Source organism: Herpailurus yagouaroundi, unplaced genomic scaffold (assembly GCF_014898765.1).
Source record: "Herpailurus yagouaroundi ecotype Mexico unplaced genomic scaffold, PumYag 100, whole genome shotgun sequence".
Lineage (NCBI taxonomy): Eukaryota > Metazoa > Chordata > Mammalia > Carnivora > Felidae > Herpailurus > Herpailurus yagouaroundi.
In genome coordinates this window covers 13,510,206-13,528,111 of record NW_024412391.1, presented here as the reverse complement: position 1 = coordinate 13,528,111, position 17,906 = coordinate 13,510,206, and the positions used below count along the sequence as shown (strand labels likewise).

The 17,906-nt window shown below is 41.9% G+C and overlaps 1 protein-coding gene across 2 annotated transcripts in view; it reads left to right on the top strand.

Moving 5' to 3' along the window:
* The window catches only part of EXOC4 (exocyst complex component 4), a 762,629-nt gene that overhangs the window by 85,520 nt on the left and 659,203 nt on the right, over positions 1–17,906 (top strand). For both annotated transcript variants that reach the window (XM_040471923.1, XM_040471924.1), the window contains exon 7: positions 16,755–16,929. In XM_040471923.1, coding sequence (XP_040327857.1) covers positions 16,755–16,929 — 175 coding nt within the window. The remainder of the gene's footprint in view (positions 1–16,754; positions 16,930–17,906) is intronic.

Below are 17,906 nucleotides of genomic sequence, written 5' to 3'. Positions count from 1 at the left end.
TGCAATGTTAAGACGATGGAGGAAAGAGGGGCGCCTGGGTGGCTCAGTCGCTTGAGCATCTGACTTCGGCTCAGGTCATGAGCTCACAGTTTGTGGGTTCGGGCCCCGCCATCGGGCTCTGTGCTGACGGCTTGCTCAGAGCCTGCAGCCTGCTTCAGATTCTGTGTCTCCTTCTCTCTCTCTGCCCCTCCCCCGCTCATGCTCTGTCTCTCTCTGTCTCTCAAAAACAAATAAATGTTAAAAAATAAAAAAATAAAAAAAGATGACGGAGGAAAGAAAGATGTGGGAAAAGACAGTGATTGGCGTGCGTGAGGCAGCTCTTCCATCTATTTGAAAATGGTCCTTTTTCAATGTGGAGGCAGCCGATCGTGCAAGAGGCGATGGAGGGCTGCTCACTTTGGTAAACCTGCTGGTCTTGGAGAGGGCAGGAGGGATTGAGTCCGTGGAAGCCGTGGCGGGTTATGGAGACCTTTTTTCCTTTTGGAAGGTCCTTTTGCCGTGTTCCTCCATCTTGGTTACGAATGAAGGGAGCTTCAGTGTCTGATCTAAAGAGAGCTAAAGAGAACATTGCATATTCTGTGCTCACTGTGATAGGAAAGAAAGGCTTGTGGAAGACACGGGAAAGAAATCTGCTTTAACGCTAAAAGTAGTTGTGTTTGGATAATAAGGTTGTAGATCTCCCCCCCCTCTATTTAGTAACTGTTAGGAAGTCTAGTAAGAAATAAATTCATTATCTAAGAATTAAAGTACTAAAGTTATTTTCATCAGAAAAAAATCATTAAAAATGAAAATGCCTACTGGGGGTATCAGTATGGAAAAATGTAATACCTGTCGGCAGGCCGACTGGATCGTGACTGTTAGATTACCTTTTATGATGTATGTGTGCGGCTGTGTGTGTTTGGTTATTTTCTGACTGCTTCTAGAATGGAAGCCTTGAGGGAGAACGGATTTGCCTTGCTCAGAGCCCTATCACCTTATTTCCAGAAAGTATCACAGTACCCACTTGACCCATAGTGAATATTTGTTGAACGAAAGCGTGAATTCCACGTGTACTGAATATGTACCATGGACCAGACACTGGGATAAAATGCCAAACAAATAAGACATAGTCCCTGTCCTTATAGAATTTAAAGTCTAGAGGGAAGTAAAGGCATTAATCAAAGAACTGTTCAGTAAGTATATTATTACAAACTGTGTGAAGTGCTGTAGAGGAAGAACAGAGTGTGCCGTGAGAGTGTATAACCACGGACACCTGACCTGGTCTGGCTAAGTGGGCACTGAGGTGGTTTTAGATGTGTGGTTTTAGATGAAGTGAGGCAGCTCCTGTGTTTTATAATAGTTGTTTTCAAGCTCTTTTCACTGATAGCACCTATCAGTTGTGCTTCCAGTGGTGCAGTTAGCTTGGCATCCATATAGAAGATGGGAGAAGGAAAGCAGCTAGATTCTCCATAGAGCATTTTCAAAGTTTGTGCTGACCTCTGTGGTTGATACGATTTTGATAATTATTGCCAGTGTGCTTTTCTTAATACCAAGTTTTCATGTCGTGCAATGTTTGAGAGTTTCTGTAGTCCCTTGCCAACAGATTGTATTATCAAACATTTAAAAAAAAAATTTTTTTTTTAACGTTTATTTATTTTTGAGACAGAGAGAGACAGAGCATGAACGGGGGAGGGTCAGAGAGAGGGAGACACAGAATCTGAAACAGGCTCCAGGCTCTGAGCTGTCAGCACAGAGCCCGACGCGGGGCTCGAACTCACGGACCGTGAGATCGTGACCTGAGCTGAAGTCGGACGCTTAACCGACCGAGCCACCCAGGCGCCCCTCAAACATTTTTTTTATCTTTGCCAAGCTGATAGGTGAAATGGTATTTCCAAGGTGGTTTTGATTTGCATTTTTTTTGTTGTTGTTGTTAATATGAGTGAGGTTGAACTTGACATTTGTGTAAAGAAATTTTTTGTTATGATACCTGGGTTGTATCTGAATATATTACTTCAAAATCTGAATTGAGAGCGGGTGGAGATAACAGATAATATATTATTAACTGTAAATGATATTTCCTGAAGTAGTGTTCTAGATACAGGGTGGTTTATTTTCCTGTTCTTTTTCCTTTTTAAAATTTGTAATTTTCAATAATACAGAGTTCAAATAATGTTTATTCCTTTTCAGCGAACTGTCTACTTTTCTGGTATTTATTATTATTATTTTTACTGACTTGTGGGAACTCTTTATTTATTAAGAGAACTAGTTCCTTGAGATTTATTTTATAATTTCCCCTCACTTTTTCTCCTTTGACTTTGTTTATGATATCTGGCCATGTAGGCATTATATATTACAGTTTTTGTTTCAATGAGGCTGTATTTATCAGTGTTTTCTTTCAAACCTTCTGAGTTTTGTGTTAAACTTAGATATTCCCCACTCTTAGAGTATAAGTAAAATTTCTCAACTTTTTTCTGGTATTTATGTAGTCTCATTTTTAATATTTATGTCTTTGATACATCTGGAATCTGAAGGAGTGGCCACACCACTTTTAAGCGGATATAACACTAATGAACTGTATTATAATGGGCTGTATGCCCCCTTTCATTTGTGTCTTCTATGTATCTGCCATGTAATTGATTGTGTGTGTGAGCTGAATGCTTGCAGAATAATTCTAACACTGAATCATTTACTTTATGGTCATGTTTTTTTTTTTTCAAGGTTGGTATTTGCCTCATTTCCTAAAACTATTTTTTCTCCCCTGGTTTGTCAGTCAGTGAAGCCTGGGAGGTTTGCATAAATCATTGAATTACTGCTCTAAAAGCTAAAAAAAAAAAATAAGCTTTAAGAATATTTTTAAAACTCAGAGGTCAGAACTTGGAATGAGGGTATACTGATACAATAGGGCATCCTTACACGGTAATTCTGTCTATAAGGAAGTCTAAAGGCTCAGTCCCCAAGATTAGTTTTGTCGTTCAAATGCAGTGTTTATGAAAAGACAAATGTAACACTTCTCATGGTTCATTCAGATCTGTGGCTAGAGTCAGGCATAGGTTTCTTTTTTTAAAGAAGTAGCATTGCCTTTCATTTTTTATTTCTCTATTAGTAGTTCTTCTCCTAAGTATCTGAAATGTAGGATTATGTGGGATTGGTCATTGTATTCGACCGAAAAGTCATTTGGAGCAGCTTTGCAGCAAGGTCAGGCATTTGTCCTTGTGGCTGCTTGAGGCCATTCCCGGGCACCACACGTAGCACCTGGACATGCTTGGAATCAGGGAGGGCCTTGATGTAATTTAGATGAGTAGTTAATTCGAATCAAAGCAAGCGGGAAGCAAGTAAATTTAACTTCAGTGATTATGGTATCATTTGATTAAATCTCTCCTTTTGATTACACATATCAGTGAGAACATGCTTTAAATATACTCAACTGTTAAACACTGAAGGATGGATAGATAGGATGAACTAGCGACATACAGAAGAAATCCCACTATTCTTCGACTAGAATATATCCCCTGCAGCTTTATTGCAATATTTTTAGAACAGATGAAAGGAGTTAATTCTTTACATGTGGGACTTAATATACCAATTGTTAACTAAAACATAAACTTTATTACCACGGATCATGGTACTGGTTCCAAACCTCTGTAGGTTCTAGTAAGACTTAATAAATAAATTGGTAATAGCTTCATAACATATCAGGTGAGTTAGTAATGTTCATTACTCTCTTGTAAACATGTTTGGCTAAATGGGACAGGGCTTAATGTCACCTCATTTAAATCTTTATATTTGTCAGGGTAATAAAAACAAAAGCTGCTTTTGATTTCTCTTGTTTTGCAGGGTTTGCAGGGTCAAATTAGGGATCATGCCAGTTGTAGGGATGACAGGTAAAATCTGTTTCATAGGATATTGATAACATTTAGGTGATAGCCATCACGCTGCGTCAGGACCACACCTCTATGTGGCAGATAGTGGGAGCTGCCTTAGGTCTTATTTTCTGTGCACTTGGTGTTCGATGGAAGGTATTCCACATTCAAACTGACATTAGGTCTTTCGTTGAAGAAACACACGGACAAAAAACTTGTGTCAACCTCGCTGATGTTGACGGTGGTATCCCTTGGGATGTCACACCTTATGGGCTCTTCTAACTCCTGGCCCATTCCATTATTATGGTCTCTAATCACATCAGATTGTGATTTTTGTAAAAGGGGGCTTAACTTTGTGTTTGCAGCCTGATATAGGGCTGAGCACATATTAAATGCCCAAGAAGTTTAATGAATAAGAAAAAGTTGCCAAAAAGGTGATTTTTTAATAAGAGGCTGTGAATTATTTAAAAAAAATCCCCACACTGCATACCGAAAGATCAGCATCACCAATGCCATTTGAAAGTTAGAAAGGGAGGGGTGATTAAATTGGAATCTCTGGGTGCAGGGCCCACAGGAGTCTTGCCTTAGGTAATTCTCATGCATGCCAAAGTTTGAGAACACTATAACATTACAGATATCACACCGGTTGGTAGTTTGGTGGCATTTATGCTTTGCAAAGCAGTTTGTCATCCGGTATCTCACCTGAGTGAGCCTCACTATTGGCGTCGTCACAGGTAGGGACGTTATTATTAATCCCAGATTTGCCCAAGGAAATGGGAACGCTCAAATAACTCAGCAGTTGGTGGTGGTAGAAAGAGGAGTGGAAGCACTGTCTTTTCATCGTGCAAGTTTGCCTTCTGTCTTACATAAAGATGATGCTCCTGACCCCTTCCTGGGCTGATTTTGTTTTTCCACAGGAGAAAGGCGGTATTTGCACTGATGTATCCATTCTCTCCCCCCACCCCCCCAACCCCCCGTGGTGATCAATGACAGGCCTCTCAGAGATAGCTGGACATGTTAGGAAGTATGATCAGCAGCCACAGAGTAAATGGGTCTTAATTAGCTCGTGTGAGAATTAAACAGATGACTTAGATACCTGAGTAACTCCCCTAGAGACCTTGCACATTCTTGTACTAAAAATACACACCTAACATCTTCAGGTATCGCTGAGAAGTGGATTTATGGATAATTTTTCTATTGTTCCACTCTGATGAATATTATTTTGGAATGGGGGAGAGGTGTTTTCCCCTAGCTTTAGTGAGGTGTAGTTGACTTACAACATGGCATAAATTTAAGATGTAGAACAATATATAAGGACACCCTCATATGTTGCAAAATGACTACCATTGTAGCATTAGCTAACAGCTGTATCACATCAATTAAATACCATTTTCCTTTTTGTGGTCAGAGCTTAAGATCCACCCTTGGCTATTTTCATGTGTATAATATGGCATTAACTACAGTCACCTTCTATACATTAGCTACCCAGAACTTAACTCATCTTGGAGCTGGAAGTTTATACTATTTGACCGTCACCCCATTTTCTCTACCCCTAGCCCCTGGCAGATACCATTCCAGTCTGTTTCTTTGAGTTTGGCTTTTTTAGATTCCACATATGTGAGAATGTACAGTATTTGTGTTTGTTGGACTTATTTCACTTATCATAGTACCCTCAAGTATTATGAGGGTTGTCACAAATGACAGGATGTCCCTCCTTCTCATCACAAAAACATATTCTGTTGAATGTGCGCGCGCGCGCACACACACACACACACACACACACACACTGCATCTTCTTTATCCGTTCATCCATTGATGGACACTGAAGTTGTCCTGTCTTAGCTGTTGTGAGCAGCACTGCAGTGAGGATGAGAGCTCAGACATCTTTTTGAGATCCTGTTTTCATTTCCTTTGGGATAGATACTCGGATGTGGAATTGCTCGATCATGTGGTAGTTGTATTTTTAAATTGTTGAGAAGCCCTCATACTATTTCTCATACTATTTTTCATATTTTTTTGTTTTTGTTTTCTTGTTGTCATTTGTTAAAGGCCATTCTGACAGGTGTGAGGTGTGGTATCTCATTGTGGTTTTGATTTGCGTTTCCCTGGTGATGAGTAATGTTGAGCACCATTTTATGTACCTTTTAGTCATTTATATGTCTTCTTTGGAAAAATGTCTTAATATTTAGCTCTCTGCTTATTTTTATTTATTTATTTGAATTTTTATTTATTTATTTAAAAAAATTTTTTTAACGTTTTTATTTTTGAGACAGAGAGAGACAGAGCATGAACGGGGGAGGGGCAGAGAGAGAGGGAGACACAGAATCGGAAGCAGGCTCCAGGCTCTGAGCCATCAGCCCAGAGCCCAATGCGGGGCTCGAACCCACGGACCGCGAGATCGTGACCTGAGCTGAAGTCGGACGCTCAACCGACTGAGCCACCCAGGCGCCCCTTATTTGAATTTTTTTTATCTTACAGAGGGAGAGTAAGCAGGGGAGAGGAGGCAGAAGCAGAGGGAGGGAAGGAGAGAGAGAGAATGAGTGGGGGAAGGGCTGAGAGAGAGAGGGAGAGAGAATCCCAGGAAGCCTGACTGCAGAGCCCAACATAGGGCTTGATCTCATGACCGCGAGGTGAGATCACAACCTGAGCTGATATCAAGGGTCAAATGCTCAACTGACTAAGCCACCCAGGCGCCCCAAAATCTTAGATATTAACTCTTTATCAGATGTGTCATTTACACATATTTTGTTCCATCCTGTAGGCAGCTTCTCATTTTGCTGGGGGTTTCCTTTGCCGTGCTGAAACTTTTTAATTTGATGTAGTCCCACTTGTATGTTTTCACTTTTGCTGCCTTTGCTTGTGGTGTCAGATCCAAAAAATCGTTGCCAAGGCTGATTGATGTCAAAGCGCTTACCTCTGTTTTTTCCTAAGAGTTTTATGGTTTCAGGTCTACGTTCAGGTCTTTAACCCATTTAGAGTTGATGTTTGTGTACGGTGTGAGATCGTGATCTAGTTTCACTCTTGTGCAAGTGGCTTCCAGCATTCCCAGCACCTGCAACCGAGGAGGTTATCTTGGGAAAGGCTGTGGAAAAAATGACCCTGATACTTTAATTAAAAGGAAGAAGGCCTGGGTCTGTTTTCTAATTTTAGTCATTAGTTTGCCCTCTGTTAGAATTAAAAATTCATTTGCGCTTGTGTACTGAGAGTTCAGAAACCGAGCACAAGGGGCCTAACTTGATAGGGAAGTGACACAGGAGGAGAGTCGCCAGAGCTGGGGCCCAGCTCAGTGTTCTTACTTTTGCTCCGTGTCTTTCTATGTTGCTAATGGTTTTTCCCATTCTTTTCATTGCACAGATGGAGAATTAGTCAGCACTCCTCAAATAGTAACTTCTTTTTACATGGAGATTGTTATTAATAAGTGGCAAAACTTATCTCTGCCTTTAAAAGTAGGCATTAGATAACCCTGAAGATTAAATAGGGGTCTCTGTCCTGTTTGGAAAGAAAACTGCTAGTTCAGCCAAGCCTATTATGAAACTGTGTATGTGAGGTAGAGACATGTAAAACTGAGACCGTTTTGATAGGAAATAATTGATGATCAATTTCTTTTCCTTTTTCATGTAAGACCTAAAAGCTCCGACTTCAGTCTCTTCTTATCTTTTAGAGCATAGTGGTAGGAAAATAAATACTCTGTGGTGTTTGCCTTGGTCTGTCAGTGGGAAAATGCAGAACCCTGATATTAAAGTCTCTGCAGATAAGGAGTAGAACGGAACCGATTTTCTACCTCGTGTGTGTGTCTGCTTCGTGACCGAGTAAGGCAGCTTCTTGGCTGCAGGCATGGGTTTTCCAGCCAAATGACTAATTCAAGGTTCCCTGGATGTTAAGTTTAGATTCAGATAGTCGTATCTCACCTTAAATGTTGAGCATTTTTCACAGCTTGATGATCCAGCTCTAGACCATAGACACTTCTTGCCCCTTGCAACTATACCTGTTCCTCCACATTTTCTCCTTCTGTTTCTTGGAGATGACACAGATTGGGGTGGCTGCAGGTGGGAGGTTAGTGCAAGATCGGGAAATAAGTAACATGTTACTTATAAGAGGGCTGTTTTAAAAACCTGCCAGGTACATCGCATGTATGTTTGAAGAACAAGTGCTTTCTTCAACTTGACACTTATGTGTTTCTTTTTTCTTTTTTCTTTTTTAACACAAAATGGATTTTATTACAGTATTATTAATGTTAGCTCTGAGTGCGTGTATCTTTCAGCTTGAACTATACTTCTTTTGATTCTCATGTTAAGGTTGGTAAGGTTATCTTTTTGAGAGGATAGTTACATGTGGAATATTTTTTTTTTTATCGTGGGCTTCCAAAACTAGGAGGCTATAAAACATAAAAAATAAAACCAGGAGATTATAATTCGTAACACGTGTTTCCTCACCTTGTTATCTATAACCAGGCCTCTCTCCCTCTCTCCCCCGACCTGCTGGAGCTCATTTTTTTCATTCTTTCAACAAATACATACTGCCTATCATATGCTGAACATTATGGTAAATATTGGAATACAGTGATAAATTGGACACAGTTCTTACCCTCTATTAGTATACAGTCTAGTGAGGGGGAGGGAAGGACCGGAGGAAAGCAGACCAGTTTGAAGGCTGTTTTTGTGGATGGTATGGCCTGCATTAGTAGGGTAGCAGTGGCATTGGAGCACTGTGGTCCATCTGAGAGATAGCACAGGAGTAGAAGTAGAGGAACGTGGTCACTGATTGGATCTGGGGGAGGAAAGGAGGTAAGGGTGATTTGCTGGGGCAAGTGGTACCATTCACTGGTGTAGGGGCCGCGGAGGAGTAGGTTTGGGGAGCGATAGGATGAGTTCTGTTTGAGACCTGTGAGGTTTGAGGTCCAGAGCTCAGGAGAGTGAACCGGCCAGAAGATGGGTTTAGGCATCGTTAGTAGGTGGTAAATTGAAGGCCGTGCTGAGCGAGCTCACCCAGAGAGAGTGTGAGGATTGAGAGGAGTGCACAGCCATTCAGGAGAGGAAGAGGTTCCCGAGGAGGAGCAACCAGAGGGAGGAGGAGAGCCGAGGAGTATCGCGTTGTGGACCAGTGGGAGGCAGTGTTTACAGGAGGATTGAGAGTAGTCCGTAGAAACCAGTGCTGTACGTATTTAAAGAAAGGGTGTCTATGAGATGGAGCAAAATGAATGTGGGAGACTTCTGCAAGAGTTGTTTTAGTAGCGTGCCGGGGACAGAAACCAGTTTGCAGTGAGAAGGTAGAGGCAGGTATAGACTGTTCTACTGACACTCTTTCCAGCCCGGTTTCCTTGGCCTTGTACAGTACTGATACCTCTTTGGCCTCTTTTGAAAAATGACTTCCTTTTTTTTTTCTAATACCCCTGAAAAGGAACATCCTCTACAACCGAGGGCTTTGCTTGCACCTTATCTGTGTTGTAGTCTCCTGGTCCGTAATAAGCGGATAAAAGCGGCACCTTCCTCACGGGGTCATCCAAAGGTTTAAATGAGCTAATCCAAGCACAGCACTTTGCACAGTGCCCAGCATGGGATCAGTGTGTCTGTCTGTGGTGGGCGTAGTGGTCTTTGTCATGGCCCTCGTCCCCTGTGGTCATCATTCTCTTTCCCCTCCTATTCCAGCCCTGCTGTTTCAGAGCTTGCTTCCATTGTGACACCTTTAGCCACCAGCCCCATGCAGAGGACCCCTGGTCAGTGTCTCTGATCCTAGACTTCTCCTAATATTGCCACCTTCTAAACTGCTCATGCCTTTACCCCTGAGCCAGGGCACCCACAACATTCGACTGTTTCCATTCTGGGCATTGGGCCATGTGTTGGGGGAGGCGGGTGGTTATAAGGAAGCATTAACCAAGGACTCTGTCCTTACTTTCTAGTCTGGGAGGCCGTGCGTGTCACTATTTTGTCACTTCTCTCCATCCATTGGGAGCATCTCTTTTTGGAGGGATTATAGAATCCCAGAGGAATGAAGGAATTGGCTCTTATTCTGTGAGTTAGGCCTCCATTAGTTACCAGTGACAGACCCCAACTCCAACTAAATTAAAGAGGGAGTTTTATTGGGATCATGCTGGAACATGTCACGGAATACAAGCCGGGTTTTACTAACTGAGCTGTGGGAGGGACAGAGACGCAGCTGGGCCACGGACATCTGGAGCATCTCTTGTGTCTTCTGCACGTCCCACCCCCTCCAGATGGTGACTGTTAAAGGTACAGAAAATAGTGTATGTTGTTTTAGGTTTGTTTTTCTTTTTAAGTTTATTTATTTTGAGAGAGAGAGTGAGTGCAGGGGAGGGGCAGTGAGAGACAGAATGAGCAGGGGAGGGATAGAGAGAGATGGAGAGAGAGACAGGGGAGGGGCAGAGACAGAGAGAGAGGTAGAGAGAATCCCAAGCAGGCTCCGCTCTGTCAGCGCAGAGCCTGATGCAGGGCTCAGTCACACAAACTGTGAGATCATGACCTGAGCTGCAACCGAGAGCTGGACACTTAACTGACTGAGCCACCCAGGAGCCTCCGGGGTTGCTTTTTGAGTATACTTTTGCATAGTTTTTGCATGTAATTCTCACCATCTGTGATTAGGAAATGGTAATCGAAGAAGTTTGCGTTTGAGGAGCCTGCGATTGGGAAGGCCTGCATGACGTGTTGAAGGTCCCACGGACGTGCAGCAGAGAGCAGGCTTCAAGTCCACAGTTCTCAGTGGCATTTATACTGTCTTGCCATCCCGGGATTAACATTTTTCTTCACCCGCTGTGATGTCGTGTTGCTGTTAACAGCATCCTATTCTGTGGCTCCAGACATAACCTCTGTGGTGTGTGTGTGAGAGAGAATGTGTGTTCTTTTCTTCTGAAGGGTAGAAATTGCAATTAATTGAAATTTTAATCTCCGACATTCTTGGGTGTCTTCGTATAAGAGAACTTTCCTCGTTGAGTTCGGTGTAAGGGGTCTATAGTAGTTTATTGATTCTGTCTGTTCTTTTGTCTTTTAGATCAGTGGTGAAGCCTTGAGCCTGATACGATTTAAGCAGCTGAACTATCTGCAGTGTAATGTCTTATTTCTCTTATTTATTTAAATTTTGTGGTGGGAGTAGGGAATGATTTCAGCGGGGCTCTGTGTGTTTGGGTGACCCTGAGTATATATCTGCAGCGGAAGGCAAAAGACGTGTTTTCTCCATCTCGTGTTGTGTGGGCAGTTGGAGAGTGTCTGTGAATATTAACTTGTTTCAGTTGATTTCTGCCGGCTTTAAATTGAGCCAGATCAGTGTGGATTTATGTCCTGTTTATGTGAGTGATTCCCAATCTCTCTTGTTCTTCGGCGCATCGGGAGGGAGCGGTCTTTCTTTTTTAAGGAGTGCATATGTTGGTGAGGAATGGTGCGCCTTTCGCAAAGCGTGCGTTTTAACTTTGGTTACTTTTTCCTTATTAGCCATTCACTCCTCATCCCACTGCTGAGTTCAGAAATCCTTCTTGCCAAGGTCGCTGGGACCTGTGAGTCGTACAGTTCTCCGTCCTTGCCTTCTCTGACCTCCGTGTAGCTTGGCTGCTTCTCTTCTCCTTTGTCTTCTACAGTTTTCTCTCCTGGCTTCGTTCTTCCTCCCTAGCTCCTTCCTCACCATCTTTTCAATGCTGCTATTTTGGGAAGTGTTGGCTGTGGACCTCGCCTGCCTTACTTACTTTGCATATTATCCCTGAGTGATCTCATCCTCTCAAATGTTTATCATTTTAAAAATTTCCAATGTCATTCTCTCCCCTGAGCTCCAGACTTGCATATCCAAGTGCTTAAATACATAACACCTTAAACTGAACCAGATCTAAACCCACCATCTCTCCTTCCAAATTTCTGCCTTCGCTTGAATCATCTCTCACTCTCAGGAAAGGTAAAGCGTCATCTTCAGAGCTGCTCAGGCCAGAAACCCAGACAGAGAGGGTCTGAACGCCCTTTCCTCTACCGAGTTCTGTCCATTTTCTACTGTGCTGTTTCCAGCAGTTTGGTGAGAGCTCTAGAGAAGGTATCAATTAATACTTTGTTTTTACAGATGGGAACACTTGGAGACGTTGACTTTTTTTTTTTTCCATAAAGAAATGGAAGAATTATCAATGCTGGGAAGGAATTTGAATCTTTTGATTTCTTACAGGTTATTTACATTAGCAGGAAGAACAAACAAAAAACAAGTGAACCAAAAGAGAAAAGTTAATGTCCTCCTGTAACAAGACTCCAAAGGAATCCATTTTCTTAATATTTTACTTTTTAAGACAGCAGTTTCCTTTTTCACTGTTTTATATGTTTTGTCATTACAAGGGAGGTTTTGGGCCCTACTGTCCTCACTCAAATGTTATAGCTGATGGGTTTCTTTTTAAAATAGACATATTGAGGGGCGCCTGGGTGGCTCAGTCGGTTAAGCGGCCGACTTCGGCTCAGGTCATGATCTCACGGTCCATGAGTTCGAGCCCCGTGTCGGGCTCTGTGCTGACAGCTCAGAGCCTGGAGCCTGTTTCAGATTCTGTGTCTCCCTCTCTCTGACCCTCCCCTGTTCATGCTCTGTCTCTCTCTGTCTCAAAAATAAATAAACGTTAAAAAAAAATTTTTAAATAGACATATTGAGATATAATTCATATATTACACAGTGGTTTTTAGCATATTCACAGGGTTGTGCAACCAGCATCACTGTCTAGTTCCAGAACATTTTTGTCCCCTGCCAGACAACAACCAAAAAATCCTCATAGGGGCACCTGGATGGCTCAGTCAGTTAAGTGTCCGACTCCAGCTCAGGTCATGATCTCAGGGTTCATGGGTTCGAGCCCTGCATCGGCTCTGTGCTGACAGCTCAGAGCCCGGACGGAGCCTGCTTCGGATTCTGTGTCTCCCTCTTTCTGACCCTTGCCCACTCGTGCTTTGTCTGTCTCTCTCTCTCTCTCTCTCTCTCTCTCTCTTAAAAATAAATAAATGCTAAAAAAAAAATGTAATAAAAAAACCCCATATGCTTTAGTAGTCAGTTCCCACCCACCGAAGTAACCATGAATATATTTTCTTTTTCTGTCATTTGCCTGTTCTGGATATTTTTTATAAATATTCGTATCTTCCGTGACTTACCTACGTATGTTTTCAAGATTCTTCCATATTGTAGCATGCACCCACACTTCTTTCCTGTCGATAGCCAAATAAGAATCCATTGTATGAATATACCACCTTTTGTTTGTCTGTTCAGGAGTGGGTGGATATTTGGATGATTTCCATTTTTACAATTTTACTAGTATAATATTTTACTACTAGGAATCATGCTGCCATGAACATTTGTGTACAAGTTTTTGTGCACGTGTATTTTTTAATTTTTCTCAGGGCTATCCCTAGAAATGGAATTCCTGGGTTCGTAGGGTAATAGTATGTTTAATGTTTTGAGGAAGTGACAGACAGGTTTCCAGAGCAGCTGAACTGTTTTACACTCCTACCTGCGCTGTATGGAAAGTTCCAGTTTCTCTCTGCATCTTCACCAACACTTTTTATTGTTTGTCGTTTTGAAAATAGCCATCCTGGGGCGCCTGGGTGGCGCAGTCGGTTAAGCGTCCGACTTCAGCCAGGTCACGTTCTCGCGGTCCGGGAGTTCGAGCCCCGTGTCGGGCTCTGGGCTGATGGCTCAGAGCCTGGAGCCTGTTTCCGATTCTGTGTCTCCCTCTCTCTCTGCCCCTCTCCCGTTCATGCTCTGTCTCTCTCTGTCCCAAAAATAAATAAACGTTGAAAAAAAAAAAAACAACTTTTAAAAAAAAAAAAAAAAAAAAAAGAAAATAGCCATCCTGATGGGCTGAAATGGGATCTTATGGTTTTGACTTGCATTTCTCTGATAGCCAATGATGTTGAATGTCTTTTGTTTGCCTATTGGTCATTCGTAGATTTTCTTTTTTTTTTTTTAATTTTTTTTTTCAACGTTTATTTATTTTTGGGACAGAGAGAGACAGAGCATGAACAGGCGAGGGGCAGAGAGAGAGGGAGACACAGAATCGGAAACAGGCTCCAGGCTCTGAGCCATCAGCCCAGAGCCCGATGCGGGGCTCGAACTCACGGACCGCGAGATCGTGACCTGGCTGAAGTCGGACGCTTAACCGACTGCGCCACCCAGGCGCCCCCATTCGTAGATTTTCTTTGGAGAAATATATTCAAACTCTTTGTCTATGTTAAAATTGGTTATCTATCTTTTTATTATGAGTTGTATGAAGTCTTTAGGTATTCTAGATACAAGTCTTTGGTCAGATAAATGGTTTTCAGATATTTTCGCTCATTCTGTGGGTTGTCTTTTCACTTTACTGATGGTATCATTTGCAGCACAAACGTCTTTAGTTTTGCTGTAAGAACCGCGGGTTTTATTACTATTGCCATAGTCATGCTGTGGTAAGGCAGACGAGAGCATCCCTCTCCTTGACATGGGTCACTGTTTCAAATGTAGGTAGGGCTGGTAGAATGTTTCCACTTCCAGCCCTTCTCTTCTCCCTTCCTTCTTCCCTGTGTGGCCTGTGTTAAGGCTATGATGGTCATACTACAGCAGGTCTGTCTTGGCCTTGATTGTCCAGGAATGAGAGAAGCTGGCAATGAGTCTGCATTTTATCAAAGGGCTGCTGTTTCCACAATGTTCACAGATACCATGGATCTCATCTTACACTTCAGTTCCCTGCTGGGTCTCTTTTCTAAATAGAGCACTGTCCCAGGTTGCCGAACTGCTTGTGTCCTTGAGCGGCAGTCAAGATGTGCAGTCATGGAGCTTGGTGGCCCTGGAGATGATCAGACAGCAGCGCCCCTCCATGCAGAGGAGCCACTGCATTTCCATTTTCTGCTTCGTTGCTGGTGTGCAGGCTTTTACCTGGAGCTTTGTGCCGTTGGGAAATTGGACACCAGTGTGCTTCAGGCTTCTGGATGTCCTGGATCAATATGACTTCAAAACTGTTAGGGTATAATGCGAGGTTATTCAGTTTTAATTTTGTCAAGGACATTTTGGCAATGTAATTGCCATCATGACAGAAAGCAACGGGAGATTTTTCCTATCAGGAGAGTGCTCAAAATACCAAATTAATTTACTTTTGTGAAAAGTTAATATATGTTTCTGTTTTTCTTATTTTGCTGTCACTGAAAAGTACACTGTGGTCCGTGGATTGATATTTGGGAACCACAGACTTAGATACTTAGCTTAAATAATTGAAAAGTAGAATCTTCACTTCATCAGGAATTTACTCCGTACAATGCCAGGTATCTGTTTTATGCAGATCATTTCCTACGATGAATTAGCTATTTTGGCTCTTACGTTAGGCACGTCTTCCTGCACTTTGTACCCCTCTGCTGATATTTTAAAATTTCTTCAGTAACACAGATGAGAAAGAACTGTTTTAGGTGTATGTGAGCATAAATAGGACTTGACCTTTCAAAGATTAAAAAAAAAAAAAAATTCCAAAGGTAGAGTGGCTCCTATTTATAAATACAGTGTTTAATTTCTGGATTATTTGTGTTCTAAACTGGGAGTACTACATAAATTTTTATTGATTCCGTCTCATCTGAATTAAAACGTCAAACAGATATTAGGGTTTTATCATAAGATAGTTATTGGCTGTCATACTGGCACATTAATTATCGTAATTGGGCGGTAAAGTAGCCGTAGGAATGGATAATATGCTATACATTGTGATGAAATTGTAGTTATCACCTCTTATTTATGGCACTAAAATCTTGTTAATGGACACTGCTGACAAGCTCTTTTGCTTTTCCTTTTCTACTTTTCAGGCTGGTTTCTAAGTCCACTTAGGAAATCTCAAACCGAGAGCCCACAATATACAGTAAAGGTCACATTTCCAAATTTTCTCGACTCTTTCATGGTATACCCATTAAATTCAGCAAATATCTGCTGATCACTGTTTTAAATGCCCTTGAGTATACGGAGATGCATCAAGCAGTTCCTACACTGAAAGACTAATAATGAAGAAGGGAGTTAGAATGTCTCTATATAAATACCTGTGACCCGCATTTATCGAGTCACATCTATGAGGCACGTATAAGCACCTTACAAGTGGGATGAGATACAAGTTCAGAGGAGGAAAGGATGCTTTGAAGCCCGGGTGATCAGTGCAGCTGTAAGCCTCCGTGATAGAGGAATTACTTGGCATTCCTGACATAAAGCTTCGAACTATCTGTGAATACATATCTACATTCTAGAACTATAGTGAGAGGTACGTGGCTAAATGCACTGACATGGAAATCAACTTTTGTTCTAGGCTCAGCTGCCTCGCAACCTCATTTTGTGTCCTTGAGTATATAAAATTGATGTAATAATATGTGTCCAGCGTCTCTCACTATGAAAAATGAGATAATGCAGATGCCTAAGCTGCTCCCTGTGGTGAAAGTCAGATTGCTCGGCAGGTGTGTATCTTTTTTCAGGCGACTTTGGCCATACGTTTGAGTAGTAGGCACAGCTTTCCATGACTAAAAGGATTAGTATCCTTACAAAAGTGCCCAATTTATTGCTGGGGAAATAGCATATTCTGTGTAACATCTGAGCTGTTGTCTGAAAAATTGCCTGAATTTCTTAGAGAAACTGCCTGTATGAATACAGAGTAGCAGTGTGGTGATCACTGAAATGTGATAAAAAGGGAATGTGTTTATTGAGCTGCTCCAGCTGGTTTAGGGACGTTACAACTGGGTTTTAGATTCTTACGTCGCTTCCAGTTTGCAGCAGAGGAAACTGAGGCTTAGATTTCCAGAGCTGCTTAGATCCTACAACTGTTGGAAATCCGTCCGTGGAAATCTCATGTGCTCTATCCATGGTGGCTCGTTGCTTCCCCGCAGATTGATGGTTTTGGTGTGGGCCCTCATGAGCCATCCTCGTGTGAGTGGGCATGTGTATGTCAACGTTATCTCTTTTTTCCACCAGGCTACTTCTAGAACTGCTGGAGTTGCTATTTGACAAGTTCAACGCTGTAGCCACTGCGCACTCTGTGGTTCTGGGGTACCTGCAGGACACCGTTGTGACCCCGCTGGCCCAGCAGGAAGATGTCAAATTGTACGATATGGCGGACGTGTGGGTGAAGATCCAAGATGTTCTGCAGGTAAAAGGTCCTTTTACACGTGGTGCCATCTCGATTCAGAATAACAGGTTGGAACGAAATATCTACCACCTAAGATATTCCCTTGCTCATAAACAGTGAGAGAATAATGTTACTATTGAAAGGGGATGCTGCTGATGTCATCAACTTCTATCATCTTCAGAAGACCTCTTAACTTTTTTTGCCAGGCTTGAAAATGAGGAGATTCTCAATATGTAGCCATCAAGGAGGTACAGTATTTGGCCTTCTGTTGTAAAGTGCTTTACTGCACTGGAATTAGTCCTATATTAAGGTAATCACTGTTAAAATGTTCTCAGACAGTATTTTATAAACATATGTAGCTTAGTTTTATGGCCGTTTTCGTACAGTCATCTCTTGCATATATTGAGGTAAATGACCGGTCAAGAGCTTGTTTTGAGAGATGAAAATTACTGTAAGGAATAAATGCATCACTTTGATTTGCTGAAGATTGGAGCAATGATATTACTGTTTGGTATGATGCTGCAGAGATGGTATTTAGAAATTTTATTACATGCTGTCTCCAAGTGCCAGGCACATATATTTGATTTGGCCACAGGAGAATTGGAAATAGATTAAGAGGTAGCCGAAGCAAATTTGACATAGCTAAATAGAAGTGACTTGGTTAGATAGTCCCTACTAATGTGAAAAAAAAGTGTACATAGGAAATTGAAAAATATAACTGTGTGGGAATGAAATTTCTTGCATGGCAAATAGGAATATTTGCCGGAAAAAATAAATCACGAATTTAAATTGTAGTCATTTTTAAGAGTATAGGTATGCTCCTGATGGATTGAATGATGGATTCTTGCTTACTCATTCATTAGACTTTTTTTTTTTTTTTGGTGCAGTCTGGGTGCTTTATTGGTGGCTCAGTGGAAAGATTATAGGTTGCAACTACATCCCCCGAGTCCCTTTTGCTCCTTTGTCAATTACCACGTGTCCATAGTAGGTGCTTGAGG